Below are 20925 nucleotides of genomic sequence, written 5' to 3'. Positions count from 1 at the left end.
AAACCTATCTTAATATATAGAGATTTTATCTAGTATATTTTCTAACCTCTTAGAACAATTTTATCCATTTTTATTTTATATTATTTGCCCAAACAAAATTTTTAAAAAGACATTATTTTTAAACTCCATCTCTCCACATGTTTCCTTCTCTCTCTCCATGTAAATCTCTCAAGCCCTCTCTCCGTACTTCCCCAACTCTCTCTTTCTGTCTCTCTCCCAAACTTCGCCAAATCCCTCTATCTCCATTTATGCCTATCCTCTCTCTTCCCATGTTTTCCCAAATGCCTTTTTCTCCCATGCTTCTGCATATCTCTCTCCATTTTTTCCATCTTCTATCACTCCTGTGCTTCTCCAATCCCCCTCTCTCCATTTTCTCATCTTCTCTCTCTACCGTATTTATCCAAATCCCCTTCTCTCTCTCTCCATTCTTTCATCCTCTCCCTCCCTCTCTCTAAATCACCATTTTTCCCATCCTCTCTCCCTCTCTCTCTAAAATCACGGTCCCTGTCCTATACCAAATTAAGGTCTCTCTCACATCCAAATAAAAAAATATCTTTACAAATTTGTTTGTGTTAAAAAGTCAAAATAAAAATTAGTAAAATTGATTAGGAGGTTAGAAGATGGGTCTTGAAAGTTTTACCAAAAAAGTTATCGGATGAATATTTCTTGTGATGTACCATTGAAAGAGAAACAAGACGGAGAGAAAATCCAATCCCAGGTTAGAAGATGGGTCCTGAAAGTTTTGGGTCCACCAAAAAAGTTATCGGATAAATATTTCTTGTGATGTACCGTTGAAAGAGAAACAAGACAGAGAGAAAATCCAATCCCAGTCACTCGAAAGTGAAAGAATGATTTTATTCGTCTTCATATTGGTAGAGACTTGTTAGAACACGATTCCCAGTCACTCGAAAGTGAAAGAATGATTTTATTCGTCTTCATATTGGTAGAGACTTGTTAGAACACGATAAGAGTCTAGAGAGAGAAAACAAAAAGTTCAAAAAATTTTGTTTTCTCTCTCACAGGGATAATTATTTGTCGGGTCGACGTTCGCCGGGAAACAAGAGAAACGAGACGTGAGCGACGCGTCAGCAGCAGCGGCTCGTCGTGGCGACGAGAGACAGAGGGAGGCTCGCCATTGCGCCGCGTTCACCGGCTTGCCAGGCCCTATGTGGCGTCACCACAGCGAGCATGAGCTCCTCTCAATCCATTATAAATTCCACCTAATCTCCGTTTTCTGCGATCGAACTGAGTTGAAAGCAAGCTTGTTGATTGTTTATTGTTTATTGTTTATTGTTTATTGGGTTTAGGTGATTTTGTTGGGGTTGTTTCTTCTGAGGTTGTTAGAGAAATAATGACGACTCGTCAGGAGAGGAGAGAGCTGGACGAGAAGGCGAGGCAGGGGGAGACTGTGGTGCCTGGAGGGACCGGAGGGAAGAGCCTCGAGGCGCAGGAACACCTTGCTGAGGGTCAGATGTCGGTCCCTCTTTCTAGGGATTTAGCTTTGCTTATGGACTGTTGGAGTGGCAATGGGACCGGGTGGCTTTTTTGGGTTTTAAAAAACTACGGTGTGGACCACAAAATGTAGCTCATGGTCTGGCCGGCTTTTTTTTTTTTTTTTTTCCGTTAAAATTTTAACTTAGCCCAAGCAGCGGGCCATTTTTTTCTATTTATTTTGGTTCTTTAATTTTAAAATTTGAAAACTTTAAGGGCTAGGCTCAGCCCTCAAGTGAACAAGTCCGATACCTTCGTAGGCCTGTTTATGTTATTGTTTTCTTAATCTTTTATTCTATGAATGATGTAATTATGGGTTGTGAGAGGCTTTTATAACGTGGTTTGGTGATTGTAGGGCGTAGCCGTGGAGGTCAGACCCGAAGGGAGCAGCTTGGGACGGAAGGGTATCAGGAAATGGGACGCAAGGGAGGCCTCAGCACTCTAAACCAGTCCGGTGGCGAGAGTGCCGAGCAGGAAGACATCGGCATCAACGAGTCGAAGTTCCGAACCACCAACACCAAGTAGAACATGTCGTGTTTCCTCTTTGTTCCTTGCATTTATGGGTTTTGTATGCAGCGTCTGGTTGGGTCTTTCTTCATAGGGGGGTGGGGTTTGTGCTTCTCCTTCAAGTTGGAGTTGATAAAGAGTGATGTAGCTTTGCTACATTCCGATATGTTCTGGTTCCTTGGGTTCTAGTGCTCCTTGGAGTACTGCTGATTTATTTGAATAGAAATGGTGTTGGTTCTTTGTGGGTTTGAACATTTTTCTTCTGTCTTTGAATGGTTGTGACATTGATCGTAGTTTATAAAGGTGAATGCATCAAACCTGATCGACTGATAACGAGTAATTCCGAATGTGTGGCTTCATGATTATCCTTGAAAGGTTACAGCGCACCTTCGAGTATAATTCTACAAGCGTGTGACATCTTAATTATGAGTAGCGTCGATCGATGAAAATTTGAAAATTTTGAAAATTGACGTCTACTAAGGCATTATAAGATAATACTATTTTTGAAAGCGTTAAAGGATGTATTATTTTGTGAACTTAAATTTATTTTGTCAGTTTAAATCTTGAAAATTGACGATCCAATGTGGCATTATAAGGTAGTATTATTTCTGAAAGCGTTATAAGATGAACTATTTTGGAGATTTAAATTTTTTTTTTTTAAAATGTCCGTACATTTTATAGGGTTGATCATTGATGTCGCCATAATCAAAAGGATATTTGGGCATCAAAATTACTACTAGTGAAGTTTATGATGTGGGTTTTAGTTTGATTGTTTACAGCCTTGGTTCCATGGACACTCTAAAGATGTACTACTTGCGAAAGCGTTGCAAGATTACTATTTTGAGAACCTTTTTTCTTAATCATGTCCATACTCCTTGTCCAGGTGATCATTGATGTCGCGATAATCAAAAGGATATTTGGGCAATTTTTGATATCGGCTCTAATTTGTTTAGAGTCTCGGTTCGTAGGTAGACTCTTTTCAAAGTGCCCCTCCCAAGTGTGTTAAGAGCCTCGGTTCATACACTCTTCTTGTAATAATTTATTTTAAATAAAAAAAAAAATTTAAAATAAGTGATGGTCTGTATGAGCATGATAGTCTTCATACACTCTTCTTGTAATAATTTATTTTAAATAAAAAAAAATTTAAAATAAGTGATAGTTTGTATGAGCATGATGGTCTTTAAAATCCATCACTACTTTCAAATGCTTTTATCTGGTTTAAGCTTTTGCTTTTGCCGCCTCTTTTAGAGGTGGAGGTGGGCTTTAAGCATTTAAAATGTAATATACCTGTTACAAGTGTGTGTGGTGTAATTTAATAAAAGAATATAAGGTGTTGTAATAATTTAAATAGGAGACGATGACTTCCATTTTAGAAAATTTTGAGATCTCTCTCTAGTCGAAACGCAGTGAGTTCCTCTTTCTAGTCGAATTTTAATCGGAAGTTTCCTATCAAATATTTTAGGTAAGTGATTTCATTATTTTGAAAAATAATTCGTTGTTTTTTTAAATGAAATAAAATAATTATTTTTATTTATTATCATGAATTTTAGATACTATAAAATTATTAGAAATAAATTTGATATTTCTGCTGTTAGTAAAATTATGAGATTTTTTTTTACTGTTTTTTAATATTTAGACAACTTAAATTTTATGTGCAAATGACTGCCTTATTACTTGAAAACTGACATTTTTGTAAATTGATTATAGCCTTGTTTGTGAAATATTTATTTGTGAATTGAGCCTAAAATATTTGATTGGTTATTTTTGAAATGTTATTGAAAGTGGCTATCATTAATGGTTTCAGTGAAATTCATATTAATGATTTCAGTGATATGTTGAGTACATGATATTGCTGTTTTTAAATGTTTAAAGAGATTTAGAAATACTTTAAGTATGTAAGTGGACTCATCTCGTTCGTCGGTGATGTATAAGTGGACCTATCCGGTATGCCGGTAGGGATTAAGTAGACTCGTCCGGTACGTTGGTGAGGTATAAGTGGACCTGTACGGATTAAGTGGATCTATCTGGGACGCCGATAGGGATTAAGTGGATCCATCAGGACGTTGATGGGATATATAAGTGACCTACTTGGGACGTCAGTAGGGTATTTTGTGAAATTTTTTGAATTATGTATTGATGTTAAAATGTTATATGTATTTCAATTATTCGAATTATACTTAATTATGCATTTTTTAAAGTGAAATTGTTAATGCATTCATGTTAATAGATCTCCTTTTTGAAAATATTGATATCTTTCAATCATGATTATTTTTAGGATTATGATGATCATTTACTGAGTAGTCAAACTCATCAAACTATGGTAAATATTTTTTCAAGATAACTGCGGTTTCATTTTGAGTGCTCGTCAGGATCAACTTTGGAAGATATTGTAGTTGTGCTAAAACTTTTTTTTGTTACTTTGTAAGATTTCGCCACTGTAAATTTGTCCTATCAAAAGATGTATTTATGCTTTGACTGTCACATCTCAGGAATATCAGTATTGTAAATTCTTGGGGCATGACATTTATGGTATCAGAGCAATAGGTTTAAGATTCTTAAGAAATTTAAAAACAATGTACTTAAAATCACATTTATTGCGTGTACTGACTGGGACGAAGTCAAGATCCAGAATAGCTGAAGCTAATATGGAAGGAATTCACAAAGCCTTGGAAAATATGATTGCTTTAATGCAACATCAGATGGAAAACAACAATCCACCCAGGCAGTCAGTTACGGGAAATTGTGGGAGTAATATTCGAACAATTTAAGAAATTGAACCCACCTTCTTTTAAGAGTACTGTAAACCCACTTGAAGCTGATGGATGGATTATGTAATTGGAGAAATATTTGAGGTAATGGAATGTCCTGATGATAAGAAGGTGGCTTTGGCAGTTTTTATGTTAGAAGGTGAAGCACAACATTGGTGGCGAATGGCAAAAGGAGTATTGGTCAAATAAAATAAACCCTTAACTTGGGAAGTATTTCTAGAGGCATTTAATGAAAAGTATTTCCCAGATTTTATTCGAGACCAAACAAAATGGAATTTCTGTAATTAATCTAGTAAACCGGACGGCAGCACAGTACGAAGCCAAGTTTACTGAATTGGTCAGGTTTGCACCACATATGATTAACAATGAGGTAAGAAAGGTGAAAAAATTTGAAAGGGGTCTCAGGCCAGCTATTATAAGCAGAATATCAGTCTTAAAATTGAGAACTTATGCTGAAATAGTGGATCGAGCCCAAATTGTCGAAAAAGATTTTGAAGATTACCAAAAGATGAAAAATCAGAAAATTCAGGTTAGACCCACACCATCTAATCGACATCAGTTTGAAAGGGAAAACAAGAAGCTAAGGATCTTGCAACTTCAAAGCTCAATAGAACCATGTAAAAAATGTGGAAAAAACCATGGATCGAGCCCTTGTTATTGGAATACTGAAGTTTGTTTTAAATGCGAAAAATTGGGGCACCAGATTAAAGAATATCCTAGCTTATAGATACAACAGCTTCCAAAGCAGGGAGAGATAGCTCAAAAGCCTCAGATAAAGGGAAGAGTATTTGCAATCACCCAGCAAGACGCTCAGGCCTCAAAATTAGTGATCCAAGGTACTCTTATTATCTTTCAAAAAGTAGCTCATATTTTGATTGATCATGGATCTACTCATTCATTTGTGTCACTATACTTTGCATGCCACTTAAAGATAGAACCAGAACAATTAGAATACATTCTAGAGGTAGCCACACGATGGGAAATTCAAGTGACACCAATATAGTGTACAAATCCTGTGTAATGAAGATAGAAGAAAATGAACTGTTGGTTGATTTAATACTTCTAGAAATTAAAGATTTCGATGTAATTTTAGGCATGGATTGGCTTTCTGCATACCATGCAAGTATTGATTGTTGCAAGAAAATGGTTACCTTTAGTATTCCGAATCAACCAGTATTTTATTTTAATGGTACCAAAAAAGACTCTCCATCAGATTTAAGCTCCTGTATTCGAGCTAATCGCCTCCTTCGAAAAGGGTGTCAAGGTTTTCTTGCATATATCAAAGAAGATAGGAAGGAAGAGATAAATTTCGATACCACTCCTATTATCTGAGAATTTCTCGACGTTTTTCCTGAAGAATTGCCAGGATTACCGCTTGACATGGAAATTGAATTCTCTATTGAATTATTGACAGGGGTAGCCCCAATTTAGAAGGCACCTTACAGAATGGCACATGCAAAACTTAACGAACTTAAACAACAATTGGAGGAATTATTAGATAAAGATTTTATCAAGCTCAGTGTGTCACCTTGGAAAGCTCCGGTATTGTTTATTAAAAAGAAAGATGGGACTATGAGATTGTGTATCGATTATAGACAGTTGAACCAAGTGACAGTGAAAAATCAGTATCCATTACCTATAATTGATGATTTACTTGATCAATTACAAGGATCACAAGTGTTTTAAAAAATTGATCTTATATCTGGATACCATCAGCTTAAGATTAAAAGTGAAGATGTTCCCAAGACAGCTTACAGAACAAGGTATGGCCATTATGAATGTTTAGTCATGCCTTTTGGATTAACCAATGCACAGGCTGCATTTATGGATTTGATGAATCGGATCTATACGCCCTTTTTAGATAAATTTATTGTAGTATTCATCGATGATATTTTAATTTATTCCAAGAATCAGAAGGAACATGAGCAGTATGTAAGAATGGTATTGCAAATATTAAGAGAAAAGAAATTATATGCCAAACTTAGTAAATGTGAATTTTAGCTTGAACAAGTGACATTTTTAGGACATGTCATATTAAAGGAAGGTCTATCAGTTGATCCTTCAAAGGTTGAAGCTTGTTAATTGGAAACAACTAAGTAATGTGACTGAAGTTCGGAGCATTTTGGGATCGGTAGGATATTACAGAACATTTGTAGAAGGATTTTCTCGAATCGCAACCCCATTGACTCGATTGACACAGAAAAATATCAAATTTGAGTGGACAAGTGAATGTAATGAGAGTTTTCAAGAACTAAAAGTTCGATTAACTTCTGCACAATTTTAACTATTCCTGAGGGGAGTGGGGGATTGGTATAGTGATGCTTCACATAAAGGCTTGGGCTGTGTATTAATGCAATATAGGAAAGTAATGGCATATGCATCCAAACAGTTGAAAGAATATGAGAAAAAAATCCAATTCATGACTTGGAACTGGCTGCAATAGTATTCGCTTTGAAATTGTGGAGGCATTATCTATATGGTGAGCAATTCGAAATATACACAGATCATAAGAGTTTGAAATACCTCTTCTCTCAGAAGGATTTAAATATGCGGCAGATATGATGGATGGATTTCTTAAAAGATTATGATTGTACAATCCATTATCATTCAGGAAAAGCTAACGTTGTGGCCGACGCTCTAAATAGAAAATCTACGGGAGTCTTAGCTCATCTAATGATCCAAGAAATGAGATTGTTAGAGAAAATAGTGGATTGGCATCCGGCTCCGTCCATTAATGGTGTGGTAAGTATGATTGCCAACATTAAGGCAGAACCCCAATTAATCCAACATATTCGATCGGCACAAAAGAAAGACCTTCAGCTTATAACAATTATAGAAGAGGTGAAGTTTGAAAAAAAAGAGACGAATTCTCTATATGTAGTGAGGATTTGCTAACATTCAATGGTCGGATTTGTGTCCCGAACGATGAGAGTGTGAAGAAAGCTATGTTGGACGAAGCACATCACTCTCGTTATACGATATATCCCGAAAGTATTAAAATGTATCAGGATCTGAAGAAAACGTTTTGGTGGAATAATACGAAAAAAGCGGTAGCACTATTTGTGACTAAGTGCCTAACATGCCAGCAAGTAAAAGCTTAGCATCAAAGGCCTGTTGGGTTGTTGTAGCCTTTACCCGTGCCAGAGTGGAAGTGTGAGCACATCTCTATGGATTTTGTCTCTGGCTTGCCTAGAACAAATTCAGGACGTGACAGCATTTGGGTCATTGTGGACCGCCTGACCAAAGCTGCCCACTTTCTGCCTATTCGCACGATGCATACTTTGGATCGACTGGCCCAGTTGTACATTAAGGAAATAGTGCGATTGCATGGAGTTCCGGTCAATATTGTATCAGACAGGGATACTCGGTTTGCTTCTAAATTTTGGGCTAGGTTACAGTCAGGCATAGGGACGAGATTCACCTTTAGCACTGCCTTTCACCCCCAAACTGATGGACAATCGGAGAGGACCATCCAAACTTTGGAAGATATACTGAGGGCCTGTGTCATTGACTTTACAGGAAGCTGGGATGACCATTTATGCCTGATTGAGTTTGCTTATAATAATAGCTACCAAGCCAGTATCCAGATGGCACCATATGAAGCCCTGTATGGAAGGAAATGCAGGTCACCCATCTGTTGGGACGAGGTTGGTGAAAAAAAACTTTTGGGGCCATAAATTGTCCAAGTAACCATAGATAAGATAGCATTAATTCGAGAAAGACTCGGGACAGCTCAGAGTCGGCAAAAGAGTTATGTCGATAACCGAAGGAGAGATCTTGAATTTGAGGAAGGTGATCGAGTTTTCCTAAAAATCTCACCAATAAAAGGCATTATGAGATTCTGCAAGAAAGGAAAGCTGAGCCCACGTTACATCGGACCATTTGAAATCTTGAAAAGAATCAAAGGTGTCGCTTATAGACTTGCCTTACCACCCGAATTGGCAAACGTTCATAATGTCTTCCATGTATCATCACTACGAAAATATCAGCCCGACCCATCCCATATCTTAAAATATGAACCTCTACCGATCAGAAAGGACCTATCCTTCATTGAGCAGCCAATTTTGATACTGGATAGAAGGGTCCAAGTGCTGCGCAATAAGGAGATTCCTTTGGTACGTATATTATGGCAGTACTATTCAAGAGAGGAATCGACTTGGGAACGAGAAGACGATATCAGAGAAAAATATCCCTATCTTTTTCAGTAATCAGGTACACAAATTTAGAGGACTAAATTTCTTTAAGGCGGGAAGAATGTAATAATCCTAAAAAAGAAAAAGGAAAAAGAAAAGAAACTTTTAAATAAGTGATGGTTCGTATGAGCATGATGGTCTTTAGGGACCATCACTACTTTCAAAAGCTTTTACCTGGTTTAAGCCTTTGCTCTTGCCACGTCCATTAGTGGACGTGGGCTTTAAGCGTTTAAGATATAATATAACTGTTACACCTCATGTATAAAGTGTAACTTAATAAAATAATATAATAAGGTGTCGTAAGAATTTAAATAGGAGAAGTGATGACTTCTACCCTAGAAAATTTTGAGATATTTCTCTCTTTAGTCGAAACTCAGTGAGCTCCTTTCTCTAGCCGAATTTTTATCGGAAGCTCACTCTCAAATATATTAGGTAAGTGATTTCATTATCTTGAAAAATAATCCGTTTCTTTTTTAAATGAAATGAAATGAAATAATTACTTTTACTTATTATCATAAATTTTAGGCGCGACAAATTTTACGAGCACGTGACCTCATTATTAAAAAATAATAATCTTTTTAATAAAATTGTGATGTTTTATCTATGTTATAAATTTTAAATGCTGTAAATTTTTAAAAATAAATTTATTTAATTTCTTGTCTATTGTTAGAAAATTTTAGATACTGTAAAATTATTAGAAATAATTGTGATATTTCTGCTGTTAGTAAAATTGTGAGATTTCTTTCCACTGTTTTTGAATATTTAGACATCGTAAATTTCATGTGCAAATGACTGCCTTATTACTTGAAAACTGATATTTTTGCAAATTGATTATCTGTGAAATATTTATTTGCGAATGGACATCCCATAAATTGTGATGATTCTGTATTCTTGAATTTCTATAAGAGTTTTTCTATACATATTAGATTGGCAATTATGCTAGAACGTCTTTACGAACTTTTACCTTTCTAAATTTGAGCCCAAAATATATGATTGGTTATTTTTGAAATGTTATTGAAAGTGACTGTTATTAATGGTTTCAGTGAAATTCATATTAATGATTTCAGTGATATGTTGAGTACATGATATTGTTGCTTTCGAATGTTTAAAGAGATTTAGAAATACTTTAAGTATGCAAGTGGACTCATCCGGATCGCCGGTGAGGTATAAGTGGACCTATTCGGTACGCCGGTAGGGATTAAGTGGACTCATCCGGTATGCTAGTGAGGTATAAGTGGACCTGCAGGGATTAAGTGGACCTATCTGGGACGTCGATAGGGATTAAGTGGACCCATCAGGACGCTGATGGGGTATATAGGTGACTTACTTGGGACGCCAGTAGGGTATTTTGTGAAATCTTTGAATTATGCATTGATGTTAAAATGTTATATGCATTTCAATTATTCGGATTATACTTAATTATGTATTTTTTAATGTGAAACTGTTAATGCATTCCTGTTAATAGATCTCCTTTTTGAAAATATTGATATCTTTTAATCATGATTATTTTTAGGATTATGATGATCACTTACTGAGTAGTCAAACTCATCAAACTATGGTAAACATTTTTTCAGGATAACCGCGGTTTTATTTTGAGTGCTCGTCATGATCAACTTTGGAAGATATTGTAGTTGTGCTTAAAATTTCTATTGTTACTTGGTAAGAATTTGCCATTGTAAATTTGTCTTATCAAGAGATGTATATATGTTTTGACTGTCTTATCTCAAGAATATCAGTATTGTAAATTCTTGGGGCGTGACCCTTTTCAAAAGGTCCCTCCCAAATATTGGAATTATTTTGAAGTTGAGGTTTGGAATATTACGTCTTTTTAGAATTTCTCCTTCTAGAAATCTCCTCTTGGCTTTAAATGTCCTACCGGAAATGGGAGTAGAAGTTTTGAACCTATTCCTAGATTTGCTTTTTCCAAGATTATCGTGTAGATTAAAAGACCCCTCGAGATTTTTTTTTAAATTGAAAATCAAGTGTTTGGACGTTTTTCCGTGAGAAAATGGTCGACCCCTGCATTTGTAAGAATCAATTTTTGAAAGTTTAGATCTCCAGGACCTTATTTCAAGATTTTGTTTTTTTTGGTAAAAGTTAAAACCCCCTTTCAAGAAAGGGGCAGAGGTTAAAGCTCTTCTATTGATTTCGATATTCAGGAGTTGATAATGCTTCTAGGTGGACGCTTTGACTGTACGAGCACAATAGTTCAGATTGGAGAACCACACGTTTATATGTACGATATGTGGAATGTAGACATTAAATTTGAGCAGCTTTTATACCTAATTGATCTACAAATCAAATTAAAAAAATAGAAAAAAATTTACATCGAGACATTTCTCAAAGAGAGCCAAATTAAAAAAAAAAAATGAGACATTTCTCAAAGAGCATGGATGCCTCGTATTTTAAGGTACTTTCTCATATTTTTAAGATATAACATAGTGGATGCTATGACAAAGTGATGCTAGTGGTTTAAGTATAACTTTTTAGGATATCACAACTTACACTAGGCCAAACCAGCAAAATCTCTCTCAATTTCGGGAATCGGAATTTATAGCTTTAGATTATCCTTATTAAAGAAGAAAAATGGTTAAATATATTATATGAGTAATGAATATATGGGACAAATGGTTAAATATTTTATGAGTAATGAATCTATGGACCCGTGTAGGATTTCAAAAGATCATTATTAAATATGTCACAAATCTTTAGAAAAATTATCATTAAATTTATCACGGATCTTTAGAAAAATTATCACATAGTGTGGGACTCGATTTGATTTTTTTATAGATTTGTATTAAATTTAATGGTGATCTTTTAGATCGTGCACATGGTGGGAAAAGGTCGTATAGGATCATTTCTCATATCATATTATACGAACTTCCAATTTAAGGAAATTCCATTTTAGTTTGGTTGTAGATATCCCATTTTAGTTTGGTTGAATTTAATAGATGCTCTATACCCTAAACCTAGAACTAAAACTTGGGAAATATTTGACCTTAAATTCATTTTTAGCCCACTGTACCCCTAGAGAAAATCCTGAATATCACCCTATTGTCTGAAACCCATATAGTACCTCAAATTAGCCCAATTTGATCCCTAGGTGATTGTATATTCCAAAAAGTATGAATGTTGCACATATGATAAGTGAAAGTTAAAGTCTAGCCACACCTTCATTTATGAAAATAAGCTATGTGCCAAATATTTTCTCATTTTATTTTGGAACGAGCCGAGAATATGTCAGTTTGCATATAGATTGATTCTCATTCTTATGGACTCTCTGTGTGTCCTCTGAATTATGTTTTCCTCAAAAAATAACCATTCACCCTCTCTCAACTACATTTTTTTCAAAAAACTAGAAGATTTTTCATCTCTCAATCTCAATGCAGTGAAGGAGAGAGGGTATGAAAATAAGAATCTCCTATGGCCTACCTCTTAAACCATGTTCTAAATGAGAATGGAAAGATTTAGTTATACGTTTCGTCACCACTTTGTGGAAAATCATTCTATTTCCATGAAGGCAAAATATATATTTTTAACTACAATTCTAATATGTACAATTGTTCTCCTTTCATGAGATAGGCACATTAGTTAATGGAGCCAAAATAATAGAGGCTCCCACCCCACACCTGATCCATCCTCTTCACAAAAGATACTGAACACAGCAGGCATCTTGTTCTCTCTTTCTCTCCACCTCACTCACTGCTCTTGATCCTACCTCAGCTCAGGTTTCCGAAGGATCTTCTTTAGTTCTGTGTCACCATTGAGAACAGACCCAATAAATCTTTCCACCTCTTCCAGTGTAAAATCATCAGAGAACACGACAAATTTTCCTCTCCGAGGCTTGTACGCCACCAGAAGCTTATCTTGAGACTTGAAACCTGACTTGTCAAATGCATTCAAGAATTGTGCTTGCCTACTGGCATCTAACAAACAGTAAGAAACTGGATCTCTTCCACCATGGTACTGTCCCCTCGTTAATGTCTTCTGTGACATCTGCATTTCAAAGTATTCACAATCACAAGATTTATTAGCCATTATTCCATAACGAAACATACAGAATCAATATTTCTATTCTCTTTATGACAAATTGTGACATTTCGCATTACAGTAAAATACTAATGGTATTAAAGTAAAATACTAAAGGGTGAACTTGAGTTGGGGACCTCCCCATTTACAGTGGTAACACTCTGGGGAAATGCCCCCTCGCTATTTACAGTGGTCAGTGGCGCTCCAAGGAAATTAACTCGTGCCCTAGGAAAACTAATATAATGGGCCCAGAATCAAGCATGTAAATGTCTGGACTTGCAGAGCGCATAATGGAGCATTGCACACCATCCGTGCTAGATACGTTCGTTTCATTCGAAGCTATATGGAGAGAGCTTTCCAATATGAACTCTGTCACATGGGGAAGCACTTTCATACCAAAATAGGCATCAAAGTGATTGGCAATAAGAAAATACATTAGTGTCCTACTTTTGGCACACGCTAGTGCTTTCCCAGGTGCAACATCCACTGCTTTCCCATGATACCAAGAATGGGAATGCAGTGGTCCAAAACGAGAAGTTTCACAAAGGGTGAAGCATACATCATCATCATCAGAACCTTCCCAACTATTTAAGGTCGGCTATACGAATCTTGATCTGCTATTTTGCTTTATCAAAGGCCATATTTTTTTAAGGTGAAGCATGCACCTTCAAAAATATACACTTGCGAGTGAAATATGTTTGAAATTAATAGGGTTTGGCTTCTCAATGAGGTGGTTATGACGTTAAGTAGTTATGACAGATTGCAGCATTATGGCCAGGGCTTGAACATAACTTTTCCACACCCACACAACAAACACATGAGAGAGAGGATGGAAGGAGGGATCCATGTATAGAATCTTATTAAAGAGCTCTGGAAATAGATCATTTGAAGAATCGAAGTTTTTGTGTAGACAACATTGATCACAATTCCGTGCTAAGCCACCTGAGAAAGTAGAACAAAGGTAAAAAGCATTGGAATTTGGGTACTCACAGTGGATAAAATGGATGCTAGACTCTCCCTGGATCTGGATGATCTGAAAACTCCAATTATGCAGAGAGCCGCACTTTCCCCACATACAGTCTCCACGTTCTCTTTCTCTAGGAGGGGGACCTTCTCATCTCGAGCTTCTGAAGGTGATGACTTGGTAGTTTTACCGAAAGCCCCAGCCTTCTTATTTTTTTTCTCAAAATTCTCAAGGATGCCACGGAGCTCTGAGACTCCATTTTTTAAATCTTTCACAACAATTCCAGAGCTCAATACATGTTTCTGACCATTCGACATCATGCCAAGTATAGCTGGAAGCGCTTTCACGCCAAGGCTTCTCACCTTGGGGTCTGAAGAATCATGAACCTACAGGAAAAAGTAACAAATATAACCCCTGAAAAATAGGAGAAATTAAAATTACAGTCAATAGACTACAAAAACCATGGTCAACTGGGGTCATGACTCATGACCACGTCATGACCATCTGGTGAGATGATGGTGATAGAGAGGGAGTAAAACCCACAATTAGGGTGCCTCCCACTCTCCATTGGTCACCCTACAATCGTGAATCCAACAAATAATGGTTCTTCCTCCTCCATCAGAGTATTGGCATACTTTAAAGGATTTAGAATCAAATCATAGCTATGCCGCAATATAGATTTAGCATACCTCAGTGTCGTAAAAAGCATATCTTTTATGGTATAATCCACTCAGGACCCGCCAAATAACAGGGGTCTCCTTCTTTCTTGAGAGGAGTATCACCTTTGGTAGATCATTGGTGGCCGTCCTCAAAAAGTGATCAAGCTCAGTTAATTCCACCCGCTTAGAAAATCTGGGCAAATGATCTTGGCAGAAACTCTTCAAGTTTTTGAAATTCCAGTCACCTTTGTATTCCACCAATGAGCCCTTCTCATTGCTTCTATAAGAGTATACAAAGATCCTGTTAGATTTTAAGGGCCATACACCGCGCTCTTTGCAAAATGCTTTCTCGTCTTTGCAGTTCACACTACCAGCCTGCAACACATTTCAAAAGTTAATTCCCACTGAACTTTCAGTAGAGAAGCAATGGACTTCCACTAACACAAAAACATGGGTGCGCTTAAGAGAGAGAGAGACAGAGAGAGAGAGAGAGACCTTCAATGCACCGTGCAGGGAATTTGCCACGTCCTCAAGAATGGATTCTGCATTTTCATACCCATTTGATGAGGGTGTATAAAACAACAAAAGCCAGGTGAGACCTTCATCTGCCACTTCCTTTGCAAAAACCTTCGAATTAATGGGCTGAACATTTGAGGGTGGAGTGGAACCATGCCCCGATTTAGGCCCCTGTGAGCTTCCAAAACCACCAAACAAGTTCCCACCATTTGGGTTACCCCCACCAAAAAAGGTGGAAAAAATATTTTCAGCAAAGTTTGACCCGCTGAAGTCAAAACTAAATGAGCTGCTGCTCCCACTCGGGTTGCCAAAGGACGGCCTTGCCTGATGAGATCCACCAGGTCTGAAGTTAAAATTACCACTGCCTGGTCCGCCATAGGTGAAATATGTGGATCTGTCTCCTGGGCCTCCTGGGTTGCCACTACCAAGATTGGGCCCACCCTTCTCATCACCATAGAGATCATAGTTTTTCCTTTTTTCTTCATCTGATAGAATCTCATATGCTGCAGAGAGAACATATCAAATTAGTGAACAATTAAAACAGAGGTAAATCAAAGCATTTAGTAGAAAAGACATAAAGCAGTAGAATAAATGATTACGTGTAGAAACTTATGCTTCCGAATCACAATCTAAAAATTCTTCATTGCCGTTTCAGGCCTTTCAGCAAACAGAACAGACAATGAAGATCTGATCCAAACTAAAACAAGGTTAATGAAAAAGCAAATTTGCCCAAGTTGTTGCAGTAACCAGTATATTTTTTGTGGCAGTGTGAAAGTACGAATAGAGACAGAATGGCTAACTCTGGTTTGATTGTCACAGAAAATGCATAAGAAATGCGCCACAGACTCAAATAAATTCCATTAGAAACATAAAGAATGCATAAAATAACCAAAAAACAATAACCTTAATTTCATAGTTCATTTCTCATAAACCTTGGGGACACAGAAACAAGATCCTACAGTGGCTAAAAAAGAACATTTGGCTTTTGCCAAATAAACTTGAAGGTGTGCTTCAAGCTGCCTTTGAGTGACAAACCGTAATTCAAAAAACTAATTCCACAAAACATTTTGAGAATCTCATGCAATAAGTTCACCATTAATGGTGATTCTTGTTCTTGTACACCTCAAGGATAAAATTTTGGGGGTTTTTTGGTCCCTCAAAAATATTACATAACTAGCTTCAATGGAGTCTTCAAAGGGACCGAGAGAAGCTGTAAAACTTCTCTAACTGCACCTATGATCCATGTGCAACAGAACAAGAAGCGCATGAAACAACATTTGTAATAGGGAGTGTCAACAAATATGACCCTCTAGTGAAAATAGTAATGAGAGAAAAAGATATCTTTTTGAAAATCAGGCTCATTCTTCAATATACAAGAATTTAAGTTGCAGTCATGTTTATCCTTGAAACAATATTTCTATCTGAATGCCTCAAGTACAAATGGACAATTGATCTTTGTAAAAGAAGATGGAAAATTGATATTTGTAAAAAGGAGATGGAACACTCCTTTGGACCCATAACTGACTTATGACCCTCTAGTGAAAATGGTAATGAGAGAACAGAGAAAGATATCTTTTGCAGCATCTTCCTTTGAAAATCAGGATGGTTTCTTCACATACAAGAATGACGTCGCAGTCATGTTTATACTAGGAATCAACCTTTATATCTGAATGCTTCAAGTACACATGTACTATTAAATTTTGCAGATCTAGTGGATGCCACACCAGACATGAGATGACTAAAGTCATTTTCAGATGCCCTGAGAGGCGGCATCCTTTTCTTATCTGTCAGGTTGGCTCCCACACAAGCAAACAAGTGCCGGCCACAAGAAAAGGAAGGGTGACCAATAGTCTCAGACACTTTCAACCAAAAACCAAGGAGTCAGTGACAGCTTTCACCAGAATTATCATGCCCTATTTATATTATACCAACTGCCAAAAATATATAGATCAAGAGATCTTGGACCGGTCCAGTATAAGGAGTTAGTAGATAAGAAACTGAAGCATTTGTTCAAGTTGCATATCCTCAAGAAGACCAAGCAATATCAAAAACCAAACAATCCTGGAAAGATCCATTTCCTATCCTCCACATGACACAACAATTATAACTATTGATTAGGAAAAACTCTTCCCTCATAATCATTGTCAGAGATTCATGATAAAATCCTAAACGACAAATCAAAGATTATATTGATTACAATGGGATAAGAACTATATTTCATGCATAATTGTGCTAATGGTAGTCCAAAAGATCATATTATGTTTATTACTAAAATAACCAAAGAACTCTCCATAAAGAAAAAAAAAATTCACATATCATCAACATCATCAGAGCCTTTTCCCAACTCTCAAATTATCAAAATTCAAATTTACTAATAAGTACAACCCTCCCCTCAACATGGTGTTCTGTGTTCAACAAGCAATAACAAACCAATTAGATCTCCTGTGAAGGGTATGTACTAGCCATAGCCAACATAGTTTGCCAACTACAAACCAATGTCAGACCCTTGAGAAGGAAATGTCTAATCCAAAAGGGTAAATGATGCATGTGAAAGAGAAGCAACTCCACAAGGAGTTATAGAAATAACAGTTTATCCGCTTTGCTTCGTAGGACTCTGAAACAAGAGATTTAAAATGATCTATACAGCAGTCCATACATACTCGAAAAGGAGACACAATGCACACCCCAACAAAACCATTAGAATATGATTTTGGAAGGACACAGTTATTACTTCATAAGACTGGCTGGGGTCGAAAGCAAGCCTCAGCTGAGTCCTACAAAATTAGCAATCAGCTTTTCTGCCAGAAACCAAAATTTCTTCAGCTTCTAAGGGAACTTAGGAAGATTTACGGTGTGAGGATTCCTCTAAACGTAATTTGACCCTGACATAGTGGTTGACTTCCACCAATTTCATTTCATGCTTCTTACTTACTAAATTTAAATACCTGCAATGTGCTACATAAGGACAGACAAGTAGTTTCCTTTGAATAGACAAAAGATGTCAATGGTAGTAATTATGATCATGTGATCATGTCCACTTAGAGAAGAAACCAGGCGTAAAACTTTGCAAAGACGATCATCATGGACGAAGGAAAAAAACTTAAGACAAAGACCACGAGACGATTCATAATGGGGAAGCTCAAAAAACAGTAATTGAATTAAAGACTCAAAATCAAGTAAATTATTGTTCAATAAGCACATCGGGCATGTTAAAAAAATCATGTTTAGAACACAGATTTCAGCAAAATTGTCACAAATTGAACTCTTTATGCATTCTCAATATGTAGGCTAAACAGGTACATGTGAACTAAGCATGAAGCTAAAAGTGAGAGACACTTGAAAAGCCTTGTTAAATCTTCTGCAAGACTTGAAGAAATCTCTCCTTACAAATTACTTCAAAATATAGAATATCATTAAAAATCCCAGTTTTGCATGTATGGAAGACAAGATAATGAGCATGCCGGAGAGGGAAAATTCATGTGGAATTATTTAATCTCAGATAAAATCAAAATGCCAAAGAAACAAAAATTTACTTACCATTATTTATCTCAGAGAACTTTGCTTGCGCACTCTTATCATTGTTCTTGTCAGGATGATACTTAAGAGAGAGCCTGCAAACATCTGATACATTAGGCAACTGTTTGAAGTGGTAACGGTTAACAATTCATTGAGTTAAAGATGTACAAATATACAAATAACATAACTTCATAATGAGCATCACCACAATTATAGATGAAAGCATGAGGTCCAAAACCCATCTATTTTAGAGTATCAATTATGTGTTATCAATCAAAAGAATGCCAACAGACTGCAAACTTATCAGGCAAGATGAATGTGGAACCCTATTATGTTTCTTGTTTCTTTTTCCACAGGTAAATGGTAGTACAGTGTGCAGAACTTTACTAATACATCATCTGAAAATGAACTCATGGCACAACTTAGTTATGTTAAAGAAAAGGAATGCATTAGGAAGGATGCGACTATCCAGGAGTACATACTTGTGAAAAGCTCTCTGAATGTCACGCTGGCTCGCATCTCGATCAACACCAAGGACCTGAAAGTATGCATAAATGAATCAGACTTTGTTCAAATTCAATATACGATTAATCCAAAAGGCCAACCAAAGAAGCATAATGTTGCAGCCCAAACATTCTACAATTAACCCAAAAGGCCAAATCACAGAAACATAATGTTGCAGCCCTAACATTCTACTGTTCACCCAAAAGGCTAATCCGACGATCATTAGTTGATTTCATTGTAGATTAAGTTCTTTCAGTGAGGGCAGAAACAAGGATCCAGCAATAAAGGTTTGGATTGTGGTATAATTAGCTCTTGCAAATTGTGTGGAAATGAGCTCTCAGTAGTTCAGACGTAAGTGATTTCCTTGTTCTTGCTGGATCTGATTTAAGTGGTACATTTCATAATTATATAAATTATCAGTGCTCATGGATTTTTAATATACATTTCTTTGCTAGAAGCATCAGATCATTATATGCTAACTAACGCTCTTATAAAACAAGATAACTAAAACAATCCATGTTTCTTGCTCTGCAATTATAATACTTCACGTGAAAAAAGTACTGATCCTATGGTTGCATGAAAACCTCAAACTCAATGTTGAGCCTGGATGCATCAGAGTTTAAATGGAACAGAAAATGCAATTTCTCAGTACAATTAAAAAAATAAAATACACTCTCTCAACATTCAAAATACCATTGATCTTGATTCAACTGAGCTGACACCAGGGAAATGAATATGCTTCTGAATATGGAATTTGGGGTACAAAGGTGACGAGAATTCCAGCCAAAACACTGGAATTCAGTCTGCAACCAATAATTTGTACCGAAAAAATTCGATTGGATTACCCCCTAAAAGATTATGCTAAGAAGATTCAGATGGAATTATGCAATTATCAAGATGAAACCAACACAAAATGCAGGTTGATAACGAACAAAAGGGATCAAAATTAACCTGCTACTCCAGGGAAAGGGAGAGAAAATGCACGAGAATTGGACAAAACTATAGTGAATTACCAACATTCAAGATCAAACCCTAAAAAAAAGGCTAAGAAATGAAATTCACGAAGTATGAAAAGAAATATGCGAATTAACCAGGCAAACTACAAATTCAAAACAAACAAGGTACAATAGAAGCTTACCTTGTATGGGTCGATTGAGAAGGCCACAAGCACGAATGTCGAGAACACGAAAAAAAGAAAGAAAGCGCTCATAATGGATAGCTTTTAACAATCCAAAGACAACATAACCGAATTCAAAATTGCAAAAGCGTAGAGAGAGAGGACAAAGTAAGGATTCAAAAGTGCAGGACCAGAGAGAGAGAGAGAATTCAAAATTGCAGAAGCGTAGAGTGAGAGGACAAAGTAAAGGATTCAAAAGTGCAGGATCAGAGAGAGAGAGAGAGAGAGAGAGAGAGAGATTTAACAATGCTCAACTTAGAGAGATGGGGAGAATTTGCAGGAACACGTAACTTTGAGAGAGAGGAAAAAAACTCGGGAAATTTGCAGGAATCGAGGAGAGAGCTTGAACGGTATCCGGCTTTGAAAATTAGGTCAGAGAAAACCATCAGACAGAGAAGGTGCACGAGTGAAAATATATGTGAAGTGCATCCGGGAAATCAGCGTCGCATCGAGATCCTTCCAAACTTTGACACGTGGCAGACTGCTGTGTTTCCAACGATTTCGACCAATAAGGTTTCAGATGAATGATTTGTTTCGTGTGTGTTGACGTGGTCGTTTCCTGCTTCAATTAATGCACCGACTTCCAAATGACGTGGCGAGG

General features: G+C 36.6%; 2 protein-coding genes across 3 annotated transcripts; one reads left to right on the top strand and one right to left on the bottom strand.

The window, feature by feature from the left end:
* Nucleotides 1-808: 808 nt before the first annotated feature.
* Nucleotides 809-2247, top strand: EM1 (Stress induced protein). The gene is made up of 2 exons (XM_006843575.3): nucleotides 809-1466; nucleotides 1847-2247. Exons 1-2 carry the CDS (start codon nucleotides 1352-1354, stop codon nucleotides 2014-2016), a joined length of 285 nt encoding a protein of 94 aa, XP_006843638.1. The 5' UTR covers nucleotides 809-1351; the 3' UTR covers nucleotides 2017-2247.
* A 10202-nt stretch (nucleotides 2248-12449) lies between these two features.
* Nucleotides 12450-20705, bottom strand: ATERDJ3A (DNAJ heat shock N-terminal domain-containing protein). 2 transcript variants are annotated; one of them, XR_016061601.1, is made up of 7 exons: nucleotides 20286-20705; nucleotides 19126-19181; nucleotides 18665-18738; nucleotides 15107-15630; nucleotides 14642-14986; nucleotides 13979-14366; nucleotides 12450-12955 (listed from the first exon to the last, which is right to left on the bottom strand). XR_016061601.1 is itself a non-coding variant. In XM_006843574.4 (7 exons), exons 1-7 carry the CDS (start codon nucleotides 20355-20357, stop codon nucleotides 12674-12676), a joined length of 1713 nt encoding a protein of 570 aa, XP_006843637.1. In that variant the 5' UTR covers nucleotides 20358-20705; the 3' UTR covers nucleotides 12450-12673. The 2 variants fall into 2 exon arrangements, 1 of the variants encoding a protein (XP_006843637.1); XM_006843574.4 differs by having other exon boundaries at nucleotides 13979-14338.
* Between the last annotated feature and the right edge of the window lie 220 nt (nucleotides 20706-20925).

Source organism: Amborella trichopoda, chromosome 8 (assembly GCF_054954075.1).
Source record: "Amborella trichopoda isolate Santa Cruz 75 chromosome 8, AtrichopodaSantaCruz75HAP2 v2.0, whole genome shotgun sequence".
Taxonomy (NCBI): Eukaryota; Viridiplantae; Streptophyta; class Magnoliopsida; order Amborellales; family Amborellaceae; genus Amborella; species Amborella trichopoda.
The sequence above is the reverse complement of the archived record's forward strand: the minus strand, read 5'-3'. Positions and strand labels throughout refer to the sequence as shown.